This window comes from Hyaena hyaena, unplaced genomic scaffold (assembly GCF_003009895.1).
Source record: "Hyaena hyaena isolate Hyena2069 unplaced genomic scaffold, ASM300989v1 scaffold_21, whole genome shotgun sequence".
NCBI classification, from domain to species: Eukaryota; Metazoa; Chordata; class Mammalia; order Carnivora; family Hyaenidae; genus Hyaena; species Hyaena hyaena.
The window spans coordinates 5,398,761-5,421,102 of NW_024080653.1; the positions used below are offsets into that span (position 1 = coordinate 5,398,761).

The 22,342-nt window shown below is 53.8% G+C and overlaps 2 protein-coding genes and 1 long non-coding RNA gene across 3 annotated transcripts in view; 1 reads left to right on the top strand and 2 right to left on the bottom strand.

The window, feature by feature from the left end:
- Positions 1 to 11,936, bottom strand: part of NPLOC4 (NPL4 homolog, ubiquitin recognition factor) — a 62,098-nt gene extending 50,162 nt beyond the window's left edge. The window contains exons 1-3 of the mRNA XM_039226391.1: positions 11,846 to 11,936; positions 8,126 to 8,206; positions 704 to 816 (exon numbers count right to left, since the gene is read on the bottom strand). Coding sequence (XP_039082322.1) covers positions 704 to 816; positions 8,126 to 8,206; positions 11,846 to 11,860 — 209 coding nt within the window. The 5' untranslated portion in view covers positions 11,861 to 11,936. The remainder of the gene's footprint in view (positions 1 to 703; positions 817 to 8,125; positions 8,207 to 11,845) is intronic.
- Positions 11,937 to 13,238: 1,302 nt separating this feature from the next.
- LOC120228233 lies at positions 13,239 to 16,565 on the bottom strand. The gene is made up of 3 exons (XR_005527438.1): positions 16,400 to 16,565; positions 15,761 to 15,904; positions 13,239 to 13,710 (listed from the first exon to the last, which is right to left on the bottom strand). It is a non-coding gene; the product is annotated as an uncharacterized LOC120228233 (long non-coding RNA).
- A 1,026-nt stretch (positions 16,566 to 17,591) lies between these two features.
- On the top strand, positions 17,592 to 21,338 carry TSPAN10 (tetraspanin 10). The gene is made up of 3 exons (XM_039226283.1): positions 17,592 to 17,627; positions 19,338 to 19,912; positions 20,969 to 21,338. Exons 1-3 carry the CDS (start codon positions 17,592 to 17,594, stop codon positions 21,336 to 21,338), a joined length of 981 nt encoding a protein of 326 aa, XP_039082214.1.
- The last annotated feature ends 1,004 nt before the right edge of the window (positions 21,339 to 22,342 follow it).

Below are 22,342 nucleotides of genomic sequence, written 5' to 3' on the forward strand. Positions count from 1 at the left end.
TGCCAGCAAAGCCAGCTCGATCACCACAGCAGCCACACGCCTGCAGCCCCGACAGGAGAGCTCCACGCTCACCACTGAGGATGGAAATCGCTGACACATGAGCAGGTATGCCCCGACAGTTCAGACAGGAGTCAGCAAACTTCCTCTGCAAAGAGCCAAACAGTAAATATTCTTGGCTTCATGGGCCATGCCGTCTGTCACAATCACTCAGCTATACCCTTACAGCACATCATGGATGTGGCTGAGCTCCAATTAAACTACAACAACAGGCAGCGGCCGCAATAAGAGTCTTACATCCTGGAAACCCTCCTGACATGACAGCAGCACTAAGGAGCTCGAGGGGGTCATGCCACCAAGAAATACAGCGTGGGCGACGGCCCCTCCTACCTGCCAAGTAGCCCTGAGGCGGAGCTCCACATGGCTACATTCAAGGTCCTTCTCTGCAAAGAAGGAGCTGAGTGTGCAGGTGCGTGCACACCCCAAACCCATAACTCTCTCTCCTCAGTGACACACAGCTCAGAATCTGCAAGTCAATCAGCTCAGCACAAGAGGAAGAGCAGATTCAGTGCGACTGCCGAAATCCCGGCAAGAAACACACTCACCTATGCGCTGGCCAGTGCACGGTGGCATTAGAAGGAATGGGCAATCGGTGGGCCACTGGGGTCACTCCCTCCCCTCCCTGTCACCCCCCCAAGGCGCTTACTTGATTTTGAGCAGACTCAGGGATTTGGTAGATGATGCAGTTATCTCTCCAGTCTTGTTTCTATTGATGTAAACGGAGAAGCCATTATTTTGGAAGCCAAACTCCTTTGCGACCTAAAACAAGCAGAAAACAACAGAGGTTCAAAAAAACGTTGAGTGTCACTACTCGGGCCATATATATATCAGAAGACGTTACGATAACACTAAAATTTTTTTTTTAACTTTTGTAATGTTTTATTTATTTCTGAGAGAGGGAGAGAGAGAGACAGCATGAGCAGGGGAGGGTCAGAGAGAGAGGGAGACACAGAATCGGAAGCAGGCTCCAGGCTCTGAGCTGTCAGCACAGAGCCCGACGCGGGGCTCGAACCCACAAACCGTGAGATCATGACCTGAGCCGAAGTCGGACGCCCAACTGACTGAGCCAACCAGGTGCCCCAACACTCACTAAATGTAGAAACTGTTCCTTGTGAACCAAACTTCTTTTGTTATTTTGCTCTCCTGGGAGGAAATTTGTACTGCCCTCGCAGATGTCAAGTAAAATGAGAAAAGTGGCCAAGCAAAAGCAAAGCTTTGTGTAAATGATAAGACTGGATGACACGTGTAAGAGTTTGATGCAAGCAAAAGTCATGGCCATGTCTGAAAAGTTTATTTCTGCTTTTGAAATCAATTCCAACATTGAAGCCTCACAGAAGAAAGCCGGAAGTGAAGAACGATGCTCCTGTGTCTGTAATGATAGCGAGTGTCTATGATGCTGGGCACTAGGTGGGTACCAAGAATACTCACTCGCTCACTCACCAGTCCTATGCGCCGGCTCCACCCTGGGCACTCAGAACACAACAGTGAAAAACAAAGACAAGGTTCCTGGCATCAAGGACCTCAGCATCAAATGCGGGAGAGAAAGTTAACAGATGAGAAGGAAGCACAGGTCGAGGTCAGCACCATGGCAGGAAAGGAAGAGAGGGAAGCACGGGAGAGGCCACTCTAGTCGGGAGGACAGACAGGCCTCTGTGAGGAGCACATGTGAGCAGAGGCCCGGAGGAGGAGTCGAAGACTGCTGCTCAGAGCCGGGAAAGAAGAGTGCAGCCAGCAGGAGCAGCACAGAGGCCGGCAGGCAGGGAGGGGATGGGAGAGAGAGGCCAGTGAGGCCAGAGCCCAGCAGGCAGGAAGGAAACGGTCACGGCGAGAACAGGAAGGGAGACAAGAGCCAGCACACAGGGCCACAGGGGCTCAGGGCAGGGGCTGCCAAGGCACTGACAGTCTGAAAGTGGGAAGAGGAAGGAGAGCCCAGAGACGGGCTCAGACACGGCCAGGACTTGGGGACGGAGAGTGGGGCACCTTCCAGCTCTCATCATCGACGGCCCTTGCTAATGGCTGGGATGAGGGACGGAACAGAGTGAAGGACAGGAAGGACACAGGCGGGTTTTCAGGCTTCTGGCTCGGAAGCAGGGGGAAAGCCACACCTATAAGGAAGCAAGGAAGAGGGCCGAGGAGGAGGAAGACTAAAGGGAAAGCCAGGTCTTCCCTCCACCACCCAGGCGCCCTGGGGAAGGCATCGGCAGGCAGTCGGCACTGGAGACCCGGCCAGGAGAGGAGTCCGAGCTGTGGCTCGACACTCCGGGGCCCGCAGGGTAGAGGCTGGAATGACCAAGAGTCTCAGCAGAGAAACAAACGATAAAATATAATCAAATGGAAATTCTACAACAGAAAAACCCAATAACTGAAATGGAAAATACCGGCTGGGCTTGTCAGCCAAAGGGAGATGCAGGAAGAGGAGTCAATTTACTGGACGACGGATTACTAGAGCCTCCACGACCTCAAGACAGAGATTTGTCAGAAAAACGAACAGAACCTTCAAGAACTCCTAGGACAACATCTAATTAATGATCCTACGGAAAGAAAATTGGGCTAGAACTGAAAAGTATTTGAAGAGCAAATGGCTGAAAACCTCAAATTTGGCAACAAACCGAGTAACAAATCCAGAAAGTTCAGCAAATCCCAAGTGGGATCCATGAAAAAACCACCCCTAGGTGCATGCATCATGCTCAAACCGCTGACAGCAGGAGATCAATGGAGACCAGAAGACAATGGAAGGATGCCTTCAAAGTGCTGAGTGGGAACAAAAATCTGTCAACTCAGACTTCTGCATCTGGCAAAAATACCCTTCAAATACAAAGGCAAACTAAAAAGGTTTTCAGGCCAAAAGCTAAGAGAGCATGTCACCAGCAAGTCTCCATGACAGGAAGTGCCAGGAGGTATTCTCCAGGCTGAAGAACAGGACACCAGATGCAGGTCATACCAGAAAAAACACTGGCAGAACACGTAAGGCAAAAAGTACGACAAGAGCTCTCAACGACACAACAGGAAGCCATCACATTAAATGTTTCACAATCGGTTTTAAATTTTTTTAATTTATTTAGCGAGAGAGAGAATAGAATCCCAACCAGCCTTCACCATGTCAGTGCACAGAGCCCGATGTGGGGTTCGAACTCACAAACCATGAGATCATGACCTGAGCTAAAGTCAGACCCTTAACCGACTGAGCCACCCAGGCCCCTCTCTACTCATTTTAAAGAAACGGACTGCAAGTAACTCCACATTGTCATTCTGAAATTCTCAAAGCCTAAGAAATGGTCTTCAGACATGGGGCGCCTGGGTGGCTCAGTCGGTTAGGTGTCCAACTTTGGCTCAGGTCATGATCTCACGGTTCGTGGGCTGGAGCCCCACATCAGGCTCTGTGCTGACAGCCAACTCAGAGCCTGGAGCCTGCTTCGGATTCTGTGTCGTCTTCTTTCTCTGACCCTCCCCTGCTCACGCTGCCTCTCTCTCTCTCAGAATTAAATAAAACATTAAAAAAAAAAAAAAAAAGAAATGATCTTCAAACAAGATTTTATATCAGACAAACTTAAAGTAAGTATTTGATACAATACATATGGTTTTTTCCAAGCTACACCTGGCATTAATAAGGGGTGCCTGGAGGGCTCAGCAGGTTTTGTTGTTTTGTTTTGTTATTTTTTTAATGCTTTATTTATTTCTGACAGAGAGAGAGAGACAGTGTGAGCAGGGGAGGTCAGAGAGACAGGGAGATACAGCATCTGAAACAAGCTCCAGGCTCTGAGCTGTCAGCACAGAGCCCAACGCGGGACCCGAACCCACGAACTGTGAGATCATGACCTGAGCCGAAGTCGGACACTTAACCTACTGAGCCATCTAGGGGCGCCTGGGTGGCTGAGTCAGTTAAGTATCTAAGGCTCAGGTCATGATCTCACGGTTGTGTTCTGTCAGCACAAAGCATGCTTCCGATACTTTGTCCCCATCTCTCTGCCCCTTCCCTTCCCTGCTCTTTCTCTAAAAAATATTAAAAAAATAAAAAATAAAAGTGGCATTAATAAAGGAGAGCACGAGCAAATTAAGACCATGAAATTTGTATTCTCAACTGCAAAAGACTAAAAACTAAAGACATTTCGCTTTTCTGCAAACACATCGTGTTGTTTGTACGCAATGCCCTGCAAGCTATTCCCCAAAATGAGCAAGCTTTTGCTTGCTCACCAGAAGTGTGAGCCTTGGGAAAGCCACCAAATACTCCCAGGAGGAAAAGGAGTTTCTAAAGTGGGGTAGGGGTTGTTGTAGAGCCAGCTCTTCGGGTGAAGGTGGGTCCCCTAGGACCGCATGACCAGAGCATCATGCTTCCTTTTAGGACTGAGATACAGCCGCACTTTCAAATGTGCTAGCCAGCAACAGGACTTCACATACATCGAATCCCACTTTTGAGAGCGACAGAAATATACGTAGTACTTTTTTTTACGCTACTCCAATGAACTGCTTCTGTGAACTTTTGAGTTCTTTATCTGAAGATACAGGAATCTAACACAAGGCACTGACCATTAAAAACAAAAGTCTGAGCACAGTCTCACAAGAGCATCATCAAAATCTTAAAAACTCTATATTCAGATCTGAAATAAACTTTGCGGTTTAATTACGGTAATAAAACCAAACACATAGTATATAATGAAATTAATACACTTATAATTGAAGGTAACGAGAATACATAGTATGATTCCATTTACGTTATATACAGAAACAGGCAAAACTAAACTGTCAGGTGTAGGAACGCACGCGGAGGTGACACAACACAGCAAAGCGGGGATGCCATCCTGTCAAGTGCAGAGACAGCCGAGGCAGCGGGGAGGGCCGCCCGACGGATTCTGGAGCGCTGGCGGTGCCCCTCCTTGACCTAAGTGTCTGCCTCACCATCAGTCACTTGGCTGTCTGCAATTTTCAAGCACTTCTCAGTATGTACTTTACTTCATGGTTAAAAACGAAGGAGAAAGGACCGGGTCACAGACTGTCAGTCAGGACAGCCCAGAGCCAACACCAGCCCCGGCAGCGTGAGCTGAGGTGCACGAGAGGCAAGGAAGAGCGCCACCGTGGGGCGCGACAGCCAGGAAACCCGCCCAAGAGGCCTTTCAGGTTTGATGATCCACAGAACAAGCAGTACCAGACCGCCTCTAAAGAACCACGAGCCCTAAGATTCTGTAAGAACCGCTACGCGTCACCCACCTCTTCACAACTGCAGACATGAACTCCTTAGAGGGCATAATGCCACATATTAGAGTAGGATCAAGGCTGCCCGTCGTGGGGACAGCAAGATGGACCAGCAATGGTCACAGTGACCGACACACAAGTCTGTGAGGGAACAGGGAAGCCACTTCAAACCCACCTACACACAGCCAAATTACTAATTATTGAAAACAAGTACGATCCGGGCACCCGGGTGGCTCAGCTGTATAAGCGTCCCTCACAACTCGTGGGTTCGAGCCCTGCATCGGGCTCTGTGCTGACAGCTCAGAGCCTGGAGCCTGCTTCCAATTCTGCATCTCCCTCTCTCTCTGACTCTCCCCTGTTCATGCTATTTTTCTCTCTCAGAAATAAAAACATTAAAAAAATTTTTTTAATCAAAATCATACTCCTATGTGGTTACTATAAATTTAAGAAATTTCTCTACCACGGGGCACCTGTGTGGCTCAGACACTTAAGCATCTGACTTTGGCTCAGGTCATGATCTCAGTTTGAGTTCAAGCCCCACATCAGGCTTTGTGCTGACAGCTCAGAGCCTGGATCCTGCTTCAGATTCTGTGTTTCCCTCTCTCTCTGCCCCTTCCTCCACTCACACTCTTTTTCTCTCTCTCAAAAATAAACATTGGGGCACCTGGGTGGCTCAGTCAATTGAGTGTCCGACTTCAGCTCAGGTCATGATCTCACAGTCTGTGAGTTCCAGCCCCATGTTGGGCTCTGGGCTGACAGCTCAGAGCCTGGAGCCTGCTTGGGATTCTGTGTCTCCCTCTCTCTCTGCCCCTCCCCTGTTCCTGCTCTGCCTCCGTCTCTCAAAAAACAAATAAGCGTTTAAAAAAATTTTAAAAATAATGAATAAGCATTAAAAAAATTTATCCACCACAAAAGAAAAAGAAATGCATGCGGGACTCTAATGGCTGGTGTTTATCACGCAATTGCCTAAAGCGGTAGCTACTTAATGCTTAATCTCAGTCTCCGAAGATCTCTCCAGAATTCCAGCAAGCACCACACCCTAGCACCACCCCCTAGGAGCAAGCGGACCATGGCCAGCTGCTACTGAAAGAGCAAAGAGGAGGAAATTAGAAATTTCTTAAGACTCAGAGATTCTCCTCTCTGCTCTCTATTGCATCTAAATCTCTTTCCTTTTATTCTTACAAATATGACCCCGTAAGCGGTGCTATGGCACGTGATAGGAACTACCTTTTAGAAACCAAATTTCCCAGGGGTGCCCGCGGGGCTCAGTAGGTTAAGCATCTGACTTCGGCTCAGGTCATGATCTCATGGTTCCCGAGTCCAGCCCCGCGCCAGGGTCTATGCTGACAGCTCGGAATCGGCTTTGGTTTCTAGGTCTCCCTTTCTCTGCTCCTCCTCAACTCACGCTCTGTCTCTCTCAAAAAAGCAAATTAGCATTTTAACATTTAAAAAAAAATGAAGAAACCACAGGCGCCTGAGTGGCTCAGTCAGTTAAGCATCTGACTTTGGCTCAGGTCATTATCTAAGGGTTTGTGAGTTCAGGCCCTGTGTCAGGCTCCGTGCTGATGGCTCAGAGCCTGGAACTGCTTCTGGTTCTGTTTCCCTCTCTCTCTGCCCCTCCCCCATTCATGCTCTGTCTCTCTCAAAAATAAACAAACATTAAAAGAAAAATTCCCAGGGGCACCTGGGTGGCTCAGTCGGTTAAGCGTCCGACTTTCGCTTAGGTCATGATCTCGCGGTTCGTGAGTTCAGGCCCCGCGTCGGGCTCTGTGCTGACTGCCAGCTCAGAGCCTGGAGCCTATTTCAGTCTGTGACTCCCTCTCTCTCCGACCCTCCCCTGCTCATGCTGTCTCTGTCTCTGTCTCTGTCTCTCTCTCTCTCGTAGAAATTAAAAAATAAATAAATAAATAAATAAATAAAAAGAAAAATTCCCAAATAAGTATTGTGGCCCCACTAACAGATGATAGCCCAATGACCCTCCCAAATCTGTTTACTTCCTAGGCTTTCAGTTTCCACCTTTGTGAAAAAAGAAAGATTAGACTACATGACACCTAAGATCCCTGACTATAACACTCTATAACCCCACAACTTTCTACATTTGTGAAAATGAGAAACAATATTTATTATTACAAAGGTAAAATCTGTTTGCCACAGATTCAAATACAGAATCTATAAAAGTGGGCCAACTTTTCCCGTAAAGGGCCAGGCAGTAAATATTTTTGCAAGTCATAGTCTCTGTCACAACTACTCAGCTCATCATTAGAGTTCAAAAGCAGCCAGACAGTACATAAACCAGTGAGTGTGGCTGTGTTCTGATAAAACTATACTTACAGAAATAGGAGGTCAGGGAAATGCAACGAGTGTGCCGTGTGCCGAGGGGAAAAGAAATTAGGTCAACCCACGAGCCACAGTCTGCCGATCTCTGGTATGAAGGATAAAGCAAAAGCCGCTCCCCTCACCGTAGGGCTCTCCTCCCTGGGTTATCCTCAAGTCTGGCTGCGCTCCGTCCCATTACATTCTGTGCTCACACGACATTATCTGTGCCCGGGGCTCTAATTCTCTAAACAAAGTGGATCATTCCATACATGTTTTTAACAATTCTCCTTTGATGGACACTTGAGGTCTTTGACTCTCCAATTTTTCATTCTCGTAAATACTAGTCTCGTGAAATATTTTTCCACTTCCCTTCGGCCCCCCGGCCCTCCAAGTGTAAGCAATGGCCAGCCGTGACACGGTCTGATGCTGCATCAGTCAGGACAGAAAAGCAATGCAAGAGACTGAATGAGGGAGCCGGCAGAATCAGGAAAGGACGAAGAAAGGAGTACAGAGGGGAAGGGGTAACAGCTGGGGAGGAAGAAGCAAGCACCCAGGCCACGGCTACCTTTTTCAGAAACGCTGCAGCTGTTTCTCTCTTGGTGGCCGTGATCCGCTTCACACCATCTGGGGACTGGACGCGGATTATCTGTCACAAATGAAACAAGGTGGTTACCGCACAGACTCGTGAGCTCCTGACCTACTACTGAGACTGACATCTGCAGTCTCTCAGCATCTGGGTCACCGAAACTTACAGCCAAACCTCACCCTTCCCCTTGCAACACCCAGCCCAATATTTCTAAAAGATGAACTTGAGGTAGAGGAGATTCGTCAACACGAAAGAAGACAGCCTGTTACGATTTCACTCAGAAAAATACTTCAATTCTTAACCACTATCTACCAGGAAGATATCTGAACCACTTCACGTTTTTCTCTTCAGATTTACAAAAACAACAAACAACAGGAAGAAAAAACTGCTCCATGAACCGTGAATAACTGGCTTTTTTAAAAAAGACCTCACTTTGTTTCAGAATCTGTACACAAGAAGTAGAGTGATCTAAAAGAATCACAGGAAATCTTCTAATTTGTTGCCTTTAATAAAAAGACCAAAAAGAAGACATAAAAGTGTTTAACACCATAGCAAACTTAGCAGGGGGAAAAAAAAATCTCTTTGTGCAGCCGGAACCGGCCAGCAGGCCTGGACCCACACAAAGAGCATCACTTTCCAGAACCGGATTTTTATGCCAATCGAAGTCCTTCGGGAGGGGAGCCGCCAGGCCCAGCCGCGGCACACGTTCCTGGTCCTGCCGCAGTCCCGGAGCGTGAAAGGACATGCCCTGCCGCCGCCGCCAAGACGGCGCTCTAAGCACCTGAGGGACAGCTGGAAAGAAGGGCGGACTCCCCTCCCAGCAACCACTGCACCGTGTGCTGTACAGAAAACCACACACACACACACACACACCAAACAACAAAACCCTTTACACGTGGAAATGTCACAAGCCATTGTTTAAAAAAAAAAAAAAAAAGATTTTCACTGAAGGCACCCAGCTGGCTCCATTAGAGGAGCATGGGACTCTTGATCTTGGGGTTGTGGGTTCAAGCTCCACTTTGGGCGTAGAGATTACTTAAAAATAAAATCTTCCCCCCCCCAAAAAAAAACTTTAATTAAAAAAATTTTTTTTCACTGATACACAACAAAATGCCACAATGGTTTTTGATCTCGTCCCTGCTTCTATCAAACAAAATAAGAATAATCTAGATTCTCCTAAACTAGCTGGACTGTCTTTCTCACTTTCTTTCACTTGACTGAAAAGGCTTTGCCTCCATACTATTCTCAATTTCGAAGATTTTGTTTTGAATAATTCTTATGAAATCCCAATCGTTAAGAGCATAAAATATTTTCTGTTTGCTTAACGACATCTGTTTAACTTTCTCACTCATCAGTAGGGAGGACAAATACAAACTCTTGTGACTTTTATTTCTACTTACTTTACTCTGGATTGAACACCTAGAAAAATGTTTCCATAATGCACAGCATGGGCATTAGACAAATCAATACTTCCGTTTGTTCCTGAAATCTGTCTGCAACACGGTGGCCTGTTAACAAGAGCACCGTTTCCCTTTGGGAGATTTTGTGACCCTCCCTTTGACTGTTCACTTGGGAACAAGAGCATGACATTCGACCGTTGAGGAGCTAAAGGTCAGGCTTACATGTTTCTGGAAAGTTCTGAAGCTTGAGACATCATTCTATTTGATCATATGCAACAGGGCACGGCAGAGTCCAGGTTTCTCAACTAAGCCCAGTATTTGACTCCAACAGACAAACATAATTTGTACTGAAGGAAGTTCTAGCTCCGTCTCTGACACAGGCTACAAAATAAAATACACACAGCCTCCCGGTAACTTAGGTTTCAGGATCTAGAAGAAAATGAGCCCAGAGCACTTCCTGGAGAGTCCAAGATTTACCAAGATAAGGATCAGTTACACCCAGTTTCTCACCTAGCCTTATACACACTAGTAGAAAAATGGCCTTTTCTAAAACAACGTGTTTGTCCCTGGCTACTTGAACTAAAAGTATTACAGTAAACTAAAGAGAGGGTGAAAATAGGTGTGAATGCTAATTCTTATCCTTTTTTCAGAAGTCACTGATGATTAGGAACTCTTATTTTTTTTATTTACTTCTAGGAGAGAGAGAGAGAGACAGAGACACAGCGTGAGCAGGGGAGGGTCAGAGAGAGAGGGAGACACAGACTCTGAAACAGGCTCCAGGCTCTGAGCTGGCAGTCAGCACAGAGCCCAACGCGGGGCTCGAACCCGCGAACCGCGAGATCATGACCTAAGGGAAAGTCGGACGCTTAACCGACTAAGCCCCCCAGGCGCCTCAAGGAACTCTTATTTTAAAAGAAGTCAACAGGGACGCCTGGTGGCTCTGTCAGCTAAGCAACTGGCTTTGGCTCAGGTCATGATCTCATCGCTTGTGAGTTCCAGCCCCACCTGGGGCTCTGTGCTGTCAGAGTGGAGCCCGCTTCGATTCCCGTCTCCCTCTCTCTCGGCCCCTCCTCAGCTTGCACGGTCTCAAAAATAAAAACATTAAAAAAACAAAAAAAGAGGGGCACCTGGGTGGCTCAGTTGGTTAAGTGTCCAACTTCGGCTCAGGTCATGATCTCACGGTTTGTGGGTTCGAGCCCCGCGTCGGGCTCTGTGTTGACAGCTCGGAGCCTGGAGCTGCTTCAGATTGTGTGTGTCTCTCTCTCTGACTGTCCCCTGCTTACGCTGTCTCTCTCTCTCAGAAATAAAATTTAAAAAATTTAAAAATTTTAAAAAAAAGAGTCAATTTCTCTTAAGTTTCTCTTGGGCCATTTGTTCCTTCTGCTCATCTCTAGGCTGAGAGACATGGAGAAGACCCAGGGTCCCTGAAGGGAGAGAGGAAAGCCCTGAACTCCAGAGCTCTTTCCTGTAGACCCAAGACACACAGACAGGAGAATCCACGCCAGTGAGGACCCGGAGCAAAATTGCAGCGGCCATCACACCACTGAAGTAGAGCCATTATCTGCCACCCAATACGGTCTTGCTCCCCCCTCCCCCGAAATCCCGAATATTCCTTAGTGTTAACCAAATTTCTTCTGTCCACCCGGTCTGTTGCTTTTTTTCCAGCCACATTTGCTTCTGAAAGGAAACTTGCCACAAGTAAAGGCAGGACTGTTTTGTTTTTCGTTTTTTTCTCATTTCCACGGACTTCTTTTACTTTAAGGGACACAGGGCCGGGGCGGGGCATTCCAATTCCTAATTCCTGGTCAAAAGTGAAGTCAACCTTTGTAACGTCCCCTTTCAAACAGGTAGCTGTCAAACTGTCCTTGCCATCGAGCGACAGAAGGCGGCGAGCCGCCGTGCGCCCCCCGCCCGGCACCCCACGTCCAGGGTCCCTCTGGACATGGAGCTCTCCTCGCGAGGATTCTGACCCGGCACCTCCGCGGCCCGGGTGCGCAAGCAGGGGCGCCCCTCAGCTCCGAGGGCCCGCCGCCCCGCAGCCCTGCCCCGCAGCCCGGCCCGCGCCGGGGACGTGGTGGCGGAAGGCCCGCGGCCCCGCACCCGGCCCGGCTCGGCCGGCGGAGCCCGTGCGGCCCGCATCGCCAACGGCCGGGGAGGAGCGGAACGAGGGGCGGGCGGGGACGCGGCGGGCCCCCAGCCGGGAGACGGCGGCGGGACGCGGGCTCCGCCGCCCCACAGGCCGCGCCGGTAAATCTGCTGCCTCATCCCGGCGCCCCACTCCCGCTGCCGCCCCACTCACGATGCTCTCGGCCATGGCGGCCGCTCCCGCCTCCGGGCTCGAGCCCCGGGCCGCCGCCGCCGCCTGCCGCCCCGCGGGCCTCGCAGCCCCGGCCCCGGCCTCAGCCCCGGCCCCGGCCTCCCGCCGCCGCCGCCACCGTCGCTCCAGCTTCGCCGCCGGCCGCCACCGCCGCGACGTCCGGCGCCTCGCCCAACGCGCTCCGCCGGCCGCGCAGCCCCGAAACTGAGTTCCGGCCCGCCAACGGCCCGCGCATGCGCACGCGCGCGCCCCCAGTCCGCGCCGGCGTGGCGCGCGCAGCCCGGGGTCCCGCCCGGCACCCGGGAAGGACGCCGCGGGGACGCGCTGCTTCCTGGACGTGCGGGCGGTGCGGGGAAAGTTCGAGCCGCACCGCGAAACAGTCCGTGCTGCGTTATAATTGGGGAAGGTAACATGCCGCCGTCCTGCCGGTCACATGCAAATAGAGAAATGATTTCAGCAAGGGGACATCGCCCCTTCGTCTGTGGACAACGAAAGAAGGCACGGCCAGGAGTCCGACGGAAGGGAAACAACTGAATTTAAACTGCATTTGAGGTCAACGTTTCTTCGCCACAGAGACGTAAGATTCCAAAATACGCCGCCAGGGCCAGCCTCACGGGCCACCCACCGGCGCAGAGGGGCCCGTGCTGGGCTCAGCACTTGCCACCAGCTTGTAACTCTTCCTTCGTGGTTTTCAGCGAGGGCCCCCTCGTCGTTTTGCACTGGGCCCTCCGAGCTCCATGGCGGACCTTGCCCGTGACTGTGGGCGAAGTTATGAAAACTTCTAAGAGGCCAAAACATGTCTTTTTCGAACCCCGTGGACCAGCTTCAGATTGTGTTTATTTATCCCCAGTGCTGAACAGTTCAGGAGACTGCCTGCCACTCTCCTCTCCTCCCCATCTGCACCTCTCACTTTCCCCGGCTCTGTTATTACTATTCCAGTATCAGTGTTTACAACACAATCTGTTCTATAACCTCAATCTCAACAGTTGTTTGAACTCGCCTTGTTCATTCTGTCGACAGATCATTTATCAAGTGCCTTCTTTGTGTGTGGCATGGCTAAGCTAATGCTGGGAATAGAGCAAAAACGAGCATCTAGATCCCTGCGCTGGTGGAGTCTACCAGCAGGAGGCAGGTTGTAAAGGCATCAACATCTAGGTATACAATGTCCAGCAATGGACAACCAAAGCAGGGGAGGGGATGGAGGGTGATAGAGACTATTTTATTTTTTTAAGTTTATTTATTTATTTTGAGGGGGGGGGGAGAATCCAAAGCAGGCTCCACACTGTCAGTGCAGAGCCTGATGCGAGACTCGAGCTCACGAACTGTGAGATCATGACCTGAGCCTGAGTCAAGATTTGAATGTTTGATGGACTGAGCCACCCAGATGCCCAGAGGCTATTTGAAATAAGGTGGTCAACAAAGACCTCTCTAAGGAGATGAGGTGTGATCAGGTCCCAGGTAAAGTGAGCAATACGGGTATCCGAGTGAAGAGCGAAATAGAATGAAGGGAAAGCATGCGCAAAGGTCCAGCGACCTGAGAACTGGGTGCTCCAGGAACAACAAAGCAGCCAATGTGGCTGGGGTACCGAGTGAGGGCAGGGAGAGCTAGGTCAGGAAGAACCATGGCAGATGTGGAAAGGCCTTTAAATTGTCTTCTAAACAGAAGATAGGAAGCCTGCAGAGGGATGAGAGTAAGGAAGGCACGCTCTCCATTATGTTTTAGAAGGATTCTCTGAGAGCTGAATGGACAAGAGACAGCAGGGAGACGGGTGAGGAGGCTGATGCCATGGTCCAGAGGACAGCGTGGTGGCAGCAAAGGCGAGAGGTGTCCAGGTCGAAGACAAACTCTGCAGGAAGAGCCGATGGGTTGCGCGGAAGATCAGCACACTGGGTTCTGTTCTGCCGGCGCCCACCCTTCTATTCTCTGTCCTGCTTTTTCTTTTACAGAGTGGCCTCTGACCTTTCTGCTTCTCTTCTGTCCAAATATACTCATTACATTTTTTTTCAACCTTTATTTATTCTTTTTTTTTTTTTAATTTTTTTTTAATGCTTTATTTCTAGGAGAGAGAGAGAGACAGCGCGAGCAGGGGAGGGTCAGAGAGAGAGGGAGTCACAGACTGAAACAGGCTCCAGGCTCCGAGCTGGCAGTCAGCACAGAGCCCAACGCGGGGCTCGAACCCACGAACCGCGAGATCATGACCCAAGCGAAAGTCGGACGCTTAACCGACTAAGCCACCCAGGCGCCCCAGCCTTTATTTATTCTTGAGAGAGAGAGACAGAGGGCAAGTGGGGGAGAGGCAGAGAGAGAGGGAGACGCAGAACCCGAAGCAGCTCCAGGCTCTGAGCTGTCAGCACAGAGCCCGACATGGGTCTTGAACTCACAAACCATGAGATTGTGACCTGAGCTGAAGTCGATGCTTAACCAACTGAGCCCCCCCAGGCGCCCCTATTACACTGACTCTCTGAAGTTGTGTAGTACCCGCATCACTTTGATTGGGCTGCCGTAACAAAATCCCACAGCCTGGAGAACTTCAGTCCATTTTCTCACGGTTCTGGAAGCTGGAAGTCTGAGATCAAGGTGACCAAGTTTGGTTTCTTCTGAGGCCGCCCGCCTTCGCCGGCAGACAGCTGTCTTCCCTCTGTGCTCAAGCAACCTTGGTGTCTCTGTGCGTCCGTTTCCTCTTCATACGACGATGACATTGGCCTCATTTTAAGTTGATCACCTCTTTAAAGGCGCTCTCCCCAAGTCACGTGCTGAGGTAGTGGGGTTGGGACTTCAACATACGGGTTTTGGGGGACACACAATTCAGCCCATAACAGAGGTGGTAGCTGTAATTTCATTCAGGTTTGCCCAATATCGGGACAGAAGTGAGATGGAGCCAGAGAGGTGATTGCCGTGCCCCACCTCCACCCCCCGCCAGAGAGCCTCGTTTGGAGCGGAGTGCTGTCACTGACGAGGCCTTGGCTTGTCACTTTGAGGATGAGGTGAGTGGACGCTGGATGGCCCCAGATCGAATCTGCAGCTTTGCCCCGAACTTCCACCTGCCGCACCATGACCCGAGCAGCGCTTTTCAGAGTGTGAGTCAGGATGTGATGCTCTTTCACCCAACACCCATCTCCCTCCGAGGGGACTCCCCTGGCACGTCCATCAGCCTTGTTCCTGTCCCCTCCCCGCATCCCTCCTCCTCCTCTTCTTCTTGACTTCTTTTTTTTTTTTTAATTAGGATAATAGGGCGCCTGGGTGGCTCAGTCAGTTAAGCGCCTGACTTTGGCTCAGGTCATGATCTCATGGTCTGTGCGTTTGAGCCCCAGGTCCTGCTCTGTGCTGACATCTCAGAGCCTGGAACCTGCTTCGGATTCTGTGTCTCCCTCTCTCTCTGCCCCTCCCCCTCTTGTGCTGTGTCCCTCTCTTTCTGTCAAAAATAAATAAACCTTTAAAAAATATGCTGGTGGGCAAAGTAATAAAAAATAAAGTTAAATAAATTAAGGTGAAATTCAGGGCTCCAGGGTGGCTCAGTTGGTTGAGCATCAGGGTCTTGATTTCAGCACGGGTCATGACCCAGGGTCATGGGATCGAGCCACATCAAGGTCCATGCTGAGTGTGGGGCCTACTTAAGATTCTCTTTCCCTCTATCCTTCTCCTTCATTCCTTCTCTCTCTCTCTCTCTCTAATATGATGAAATAAAGATGAAATTCTTTAACATGTTGTTAACCACTTTAGAGTGAACAATTCAGTGGCATTTAGTGCTTTCAGAATGTGGTACAACCATGGCCTTTGTGGTTCCCACACATCACCAGCACCCGCAGAGGGAAACCCCGCCCCATTCAGCAGCAGCCCCTGTTCGCCTCCCCAGCCCCTGGCAGACACCGATCTTCGTTCCGTCCTTACGGATTTACCTGTTCTGAGTATTTCATACGATGGAATCCTACAGTATGTGGACTCTTGTGGTCCGGCTTCTTTCCCTGTGTGATGTTTCCAAGGTCCATCCGTGTCGTAGCAGGGGTCGGAGCTCCGTTCCTTCCCACGGCTGAGTAACGTTCCTTTGGGTGGATAGAGCGCACCTGGATTATCCGTTCTTCACTGATGGCCCCCTGGGAAGTTTCCCCCTTTGGGCGATTGCAAATAATGTTTCTGTGAATATGCATGTATGTGTATTTGTTTGAGCCCCTGTTTTCAGTTCAGGACATAGCTGGGAGCCAGACACCTGACAGTGAGGCTCTCCCTGACCACCTTACAGAAGACGGCACCCCTTCCCCCAACTCTTCCCCTCCTTTCCTGGCTTCATAACTCTGACGACCATATAAAATCACATATATTCACGTATCTATTTGCTTACGTTACGACTGCCTCTTCCTGCTGACTAGGGCTTGACAGGGTTTCCACTGCTGAATCACCAGAGCCCCACCCCTGACATGTATCAGTGATCTCTGGCCCCAGGTATCTGTTATAGAATTATAGCTATCGTAAATCTGTGGGGACGATAATGGGGTGGAACGAACTCTTCCAAAGCTTAGCAGCTTCAGCCACTTGCTCACCTCGTGATCCTACAGGTCAGGATGTAGACGGCTCAGCTGCGTAGTGGTTGCGTGGCAACATGAACCCAGAACTCAGAACAAAACGAAGCAAAATCGAGCACATTAGAAGTGAAAAGTGCCCCCCAAAAGCCCAGTAAGGGGAAACCTCTGCTTGCTGGGCAGGATGTGGTCTGGAACTGGACACAGGAAGGAGATTTCAAGAGGCGGCAAAGGTCAAGGGCACATGAGTGTGGGCTGTTGGGGGCCAGCAAGCAGCCATGTGGCTGGACTGTTGGGGGGGCGGGGGGGCGGGGAGCTGGGGCTTGGATGTCAAACAAAAGCAGTCAAGAAACACCAGAGAAGATAGGGACACCTGGGCATGTGGCATACTTGCCTGGAAGGAGGCCCCCCTTCTCCTGCCGCAGAAACATGCATGTGCCCCCAACTTCCAGAGATCCCCACAAGCCAGCGACTCACATGCATATCATAAGCTCACACATCACGAGGGATGGAGGGAGGCATGGAGAGTTATGTGCCCATGTTCTCAAAGCATTGGTAGTGGGTGGGGATCTGCTCTGAGCCCTCCCTCCCACTGCCATCCAGGCCAGGGAGAGAGGCCAGGGGGTATAGGGCCAGAAGGCCTCGAACACCCTGTCCGCACAGCAGTCGCGTGGCCCGGGCCCTCCCAGGCTCAATGGAGATGGTGAACACGGTCCTGCCCCTGAGAAGACAAAGTCAGAGGGGGCGGGGAGCCCAAGTACCTCAAAACCAGGAGGGATGCGGTCTGGCCAGTGGATGCTGGCTCATTCTTGCAGCAAACAAATGGGAAGCCACCCTGGCACTTAGCTGCGGGCAGGCCTCCCAGGACTGTTTCTGGGAACCAGTTCGCGGGTCGGGTTTCCTGGGTGGGCCGGCGGAGAGGGCCTGCTAGGCCGAGGCCCACGCGGGGCCTGCAGCGGTGGCCACGAGGTGGCACCCCGCCCACATCACGCCCGCACAGAGCCTCAGGGAATCCACAGAGGGTCTGCGTCTTAACAAGCAGAGGGTGTCTTAAGCCCTAAAGTGTGATGCCTCACATGATCTGGTCATGACTGTGGCACCCTGGTTCAGCTCACAGCTCAGCCGCTCACGGAGCGGCCGAGGACACAGCGCCAGCTCTGTGTCCCAGCTGGAGAGGCCAGGCAGGGGCCCATCGCACCTGTCCCGCTGGAGAATGGAGGAGGGGGAAAGGAGCCCCCTGCTGGCCCAGGTAAGCCAGTGCCCTGTTGGACTCTGCCCCGGATTGGAGATCTCTCCACCCCCGAAGGCTCTTGGGAGGACCTCAGGCTGGGTGCCCCCCGCCCTGAGCCTTGCTGTGTGCTGGGGCCAGTCAATAGGGGCACAGCCATGAGGAGCTAGATTAGGGTGGAGGGTTTGCGGATCAGGCACGGTACCCTCACCCCGCACCTTGCTCCAGCTCCGAAATGCTTCCTGTTCTTGCCCTTGTGTTTGATGTGGTGCTGGCTGCGTCCGTGGCTCTGGGAAAGGCACACACCCAGGCGACGGTGCCCACTGGGGCCTTCAGGGCCTCCCTCCTGTCCTGCTCATCCACCTCCTCCGGTGACTGCTCCCTCCAGCCTCTTGGCCTTCTTACCCCCCTGCTGCCCCTCCCCCCGTGGGTCTGGACAGCAACCTCTGGCTCAGGGTGTAGGAGGGGCTGAAGGCCAGCGTGCCTCCTAGCTGGCCTTGGAGCTGCAGGATGACTTCTTGGACCATGCCTATGGCCTCCGGCAGCCCCAGCACCCCCCAGCACCCCCAGCACCCCCAGCACCCCCAGCACACTCCCAGCACCCCCCAGCACCCTCCAGCACCCCCTAGCACACCCCAGGCCCCCCAGCACCCCTGGGCCCCCAGCACCCCCAGCACACCCCCAGCACACTCCCAGCACCCCCAGCACCCCCCAGCACACCCCAGGCCCCCCAGCACCACTTTTTTGTCAGGGTGAGACCCAGGGCCCAGCGTCTTTGCTCATGTGTGTACGATCATCCCCAATGCCCCATGGTTCTCCCCGATCTCCAGCGGCCGCAGCTGACCCCAGCACCCCCCAGCACCCCCGGGCCCCCCCCATGCAGCCTGGCGCCAGCACCCTGCCCCTTTGCTCCTACTGACTGTTGGGGTGTCAGGGCTGATAAACAGTTCTCCTTTCCTCTGCTCCAAGTTCATAATGGATGAGGCTTTGATGCAGTCAGACGTCGGGGGTGGGGTGGGGTGGAGGACAGCTTCTTCCTGGTAAACTGGTTTGGAATGGGAGCCCTGCGCAGGCGTGGGAGCTGCAGCTTCCTAACTCCGCCCCCAGACTCCAAGGGCAGGCTGTCCCTCTCCCCCCGCAGGCAGAGAGCACCCGCCTGCAGGTGGAGAAGGTCAGGGTCGGGCAGGCAGACGTGACACTGAGATTGTCCGTTAAGGGGAGCCGTGGGACAGACTTAGCCGCTTCTCTGAACCTCAGGATCCATGAGCTGCCCCTCTGTGGGAGACCCGGGGAAAGGGACGGGTCAGCACTTCCTGACCACCCACACTCGGCCCGGTCAGTGCCCCAGAGCCTGGCTGAGTGTCCTGCCACAGAGCCCTGGTCCCCTGGCCACCCTTCGTGCTGCCCTGGGAGCCTGTCTCCTATAGCTGCAGGTCCAGCACCACAGCCACTTCCCTGGATTGCCTTGCTGTCTGGACGGCGAACGGGCAGCGTGCAGCCAGCCCTTGTTTGGAACGAGGTGGGCCCTTACCGTCCCCCCTGCCGCCCAGCTGAGCAGGACCAGCCCGGGGGCTCCCGTGTCCCTGGCGACCGAGGGTGTCTGAGCCTCCGGCTCTCCATGCACTGTCCAGCCTTTCCCGCTGCCGGGCTCCGACCCCCGCCACGAGGAGGGGGCTGCTCCCTGTTGGTTATCACGTCGCGCTGGTGAAGTCTCCCTGTTCATTCCTGCAGGACACCGGGTGCCAGGAGGGGCCGCTCACCTCAAGCCGTCCAGGTCCCGCACCCCGAGAGGACCGGGTCTGGAGGGCAGGCCCCGGGGGAGACCCGGCCTCCTCCCTGCCCTGGGGCATCAGCTGCCTGAAGTGTCTGACCTTCCTGTTCAACTTCCTCTTCTCTCTGTTGGGTCTGCTGGCCCTGGCCATCGGGCTCTGGGGCTTGGCCGTCAAGGGGTCTCTGGGGAGCTGCTGGGGGGAGGCCCTGCCCGAGGACCCCCTGCTGGGACTGGTGCTGGGGGGGCTGGCGGTCAGTGCGGTGAGCCTTGCGGGCTGCCTGGGTGCCCTGTGCGAGAACGCTTTTCTGCTCCGCTGCTTCTTGGGGGGCCTTGTCGCCTTCCTGCTGCTGGAGGCCGTGGTGGGTGCCCTGCTGGTGGCCCTCTGGGGCCCGCTGCGGGACGGCCTGGAGCGCGCCCTGTGGGCGGCCATCACCCACTACCAGCGCGACCCGGACCTGCACTTCCTCATTGACCAGGTCCAGCTTGGGCTACAATGCTGCGGGGCGTCTTCCTACCGGGACTGGATGTGGAACCTGTGAGTCCCGGGGCCTCCGGGGGGGGAGGGGCCCCCAGCGGCCACCAGGCCAGGCCACGCACTGGCTCGCGTGGGCACGCTCACTCGCACAGGCTCCCATGTACACACACACGTGCACGTGTACACTCTCAGGCTGTGTTCCTGCTCTGTCATGGGGGTGTTTTTGTGAAGGTCATCATACAGGACATCTCAGTGTCCAATGAAAACAACCTTCAGGTTACTTGGGGACACGACTCTGGACTCCACAGTTCTCCCTTGACAGTGGGTGCACGCCCACGTCCGTGTGTGAGTGTCCATGTGTACGTGTGTGTGTACGTGCGTGCGCGTCACTGTGCGCGGGTCCGGTGAAGCGTTGTGGACTTAGGAACCCAGCGTAGTGTGGTTTTCACACTCTGCTTGAGGACAACTGACCACGGAGGACGGAGTCATACAGAGACTTGGAAACCGGCCGTCTGTAGCCAGCAGTCACTCAGACATGCCAGGCGTTCCAGAAGTGTCCACGTGGGTGTGCCCGCTCGTGGGCTTCGGATTAGTGGCGGGCCCCTGTGGGGTCGTGCTGCCACCTATCCTGCTGGTTGAGTCCTTGCCTTAGTAAGGCCCACGCTTCCAGGAGGTGTGCCTGGGCCTGTGAGGGGGACGGGCCTGCGGGCACAGGGCCCTGGACCCCGTCAAAGGCTGGGGACGCTTGGGGCTGCCCGGGGGGCAGGGGTGCTGTGAGGAGAGCAACTTCCTCCGGCCCCCCCAGCTCCTCCCAAGCTGCCCCCCTTGTCACTGCCCCTCACTCCCCATCGTGACCCACCGCCAGGCTTCCGCCCACCTGCCCCCCCAGTCCCGCCTGCTCAGACCAACTCAGCAGCCCCCCCTCATCACGTGCTTGTCTCCCTGTCAAACCTCTCACCAAATACGTCCCTTCCAGCCAAGATTTTACGTGTGCCTGCACGTACACAGGGCTACCACACGCTGGGGGAAGTTACAGAAACCTGGGTGCTGTGTGTGCGCAGGTCTGCAGGGGTGCGGGTGCGTGCCCCACACTGACGCCCAGGTGTGCCCTTACAGGGACTTCAACTGCAGCTCCCCGGGGGGCCAGGCCTGCAGCCTCCCCGCCTCCTGCTGCATCCACCCCGGCGGGGATGCAGCCTCTGTCAACAAGCAGTGTGGCTCAGGAGCCCTGCGCCTGGATGAGGACGCGGCTCGGGCGGTGGTGCATCTGCAGGGCTGCGGCCCTCCTCTCCGGCGGTGGCTACGCGGCACAGTCCGGGCCGCGGGCGCCTACATGATCGTGGTTGTGGCAGTTCAAGGGGTGGAGCTCCTGTTGGCCAACCAGCTGGTGAAGGCCCTGGCCGTGCGCCGGGCGGCAGTGGGCACCCCAGAGCTGCAGGGCCGGGGGGCTTCTCCGCCGACCCCTGCCGCACGGGCTCAGGGCTGACAGCCCAGGATGACCCCCGGGGGCAGGGTAGGCAAGGCACGTCCACCTCCTTCCCGGTTCCGTCAGGCCCTATCACCTCCCGATATCACAATTTTCAGGGGCTCTTGATCTCGACCACGGAGTCGGGCGCTGCCTGCTCCCTCACAAACACCACTGTGACCGGAGTGTAAGCTGAGCCTGGTGGGTGCTGCTGGCCAGCGTCTGTCTCCTGCCAGGACTCAAGCCAGAGCCACCTGGCAGGCGGGGGGAATGTGGGGTACAGGGACCGGATGAAATCCCGCTGCCAAGCCCCCAACGCCAACCTCCACCTCCGAGCACCTCTGATGCCTACCTCCGAGCCCTGCCTCTGACCTCCACTCTGAGCCTGCCTCCGAGGCTCTGCCTAGGCTGCCACCTATGACCCCTGACCTCCCAGCCCTGAGGCCCATCCCCGAAGCCTCACTCTCTCACCACAGCCTGGCACCTGCCCCGCTCTGGGGTCACCTCGCCCTTTCCAATCCATTGTGGTGGTTGAGGGTGAGGTGCAGGCAGGAACAAACTTTAGTGAGATGTAGCATTCATGCAATAAGTAGCGCCGGTGTTGAGTGGGCAGCATGAGGAACCCTTTCCTGTCTAAGCACCTGCACACTGGCTCCCAGGTCAGGAGGCCGCAGCCGCCTCCTCTGCCGCCTCCCTGCAGGCACCCTGATCGCACATCGCTTTCGTTACTCTGGTTTCTTCTGGTTTTCACATTAACGGGACCACAGAGGGCCCTTCCCAAGAATCACGTCTGCACCGTGCTATGTGCGCAGAGCCCGCAAACACAGCTGGCCCCTGCGGACACACACTTGGGTAGCTTCCGGATGCTGACTGCTGCTGGGGACAGTTTCACACAGGTGTGTGCAGGTGCACCCACTTCCGCCGGGTGCGGTGTCAGGGCCGGAGCTGCAGGGTCACGGGTGCGCGTTTGTCCAGCGTTCCTGGGCAAGGTGGCTCCAGCAGCTGGCACGCACGCTGCCACCCCC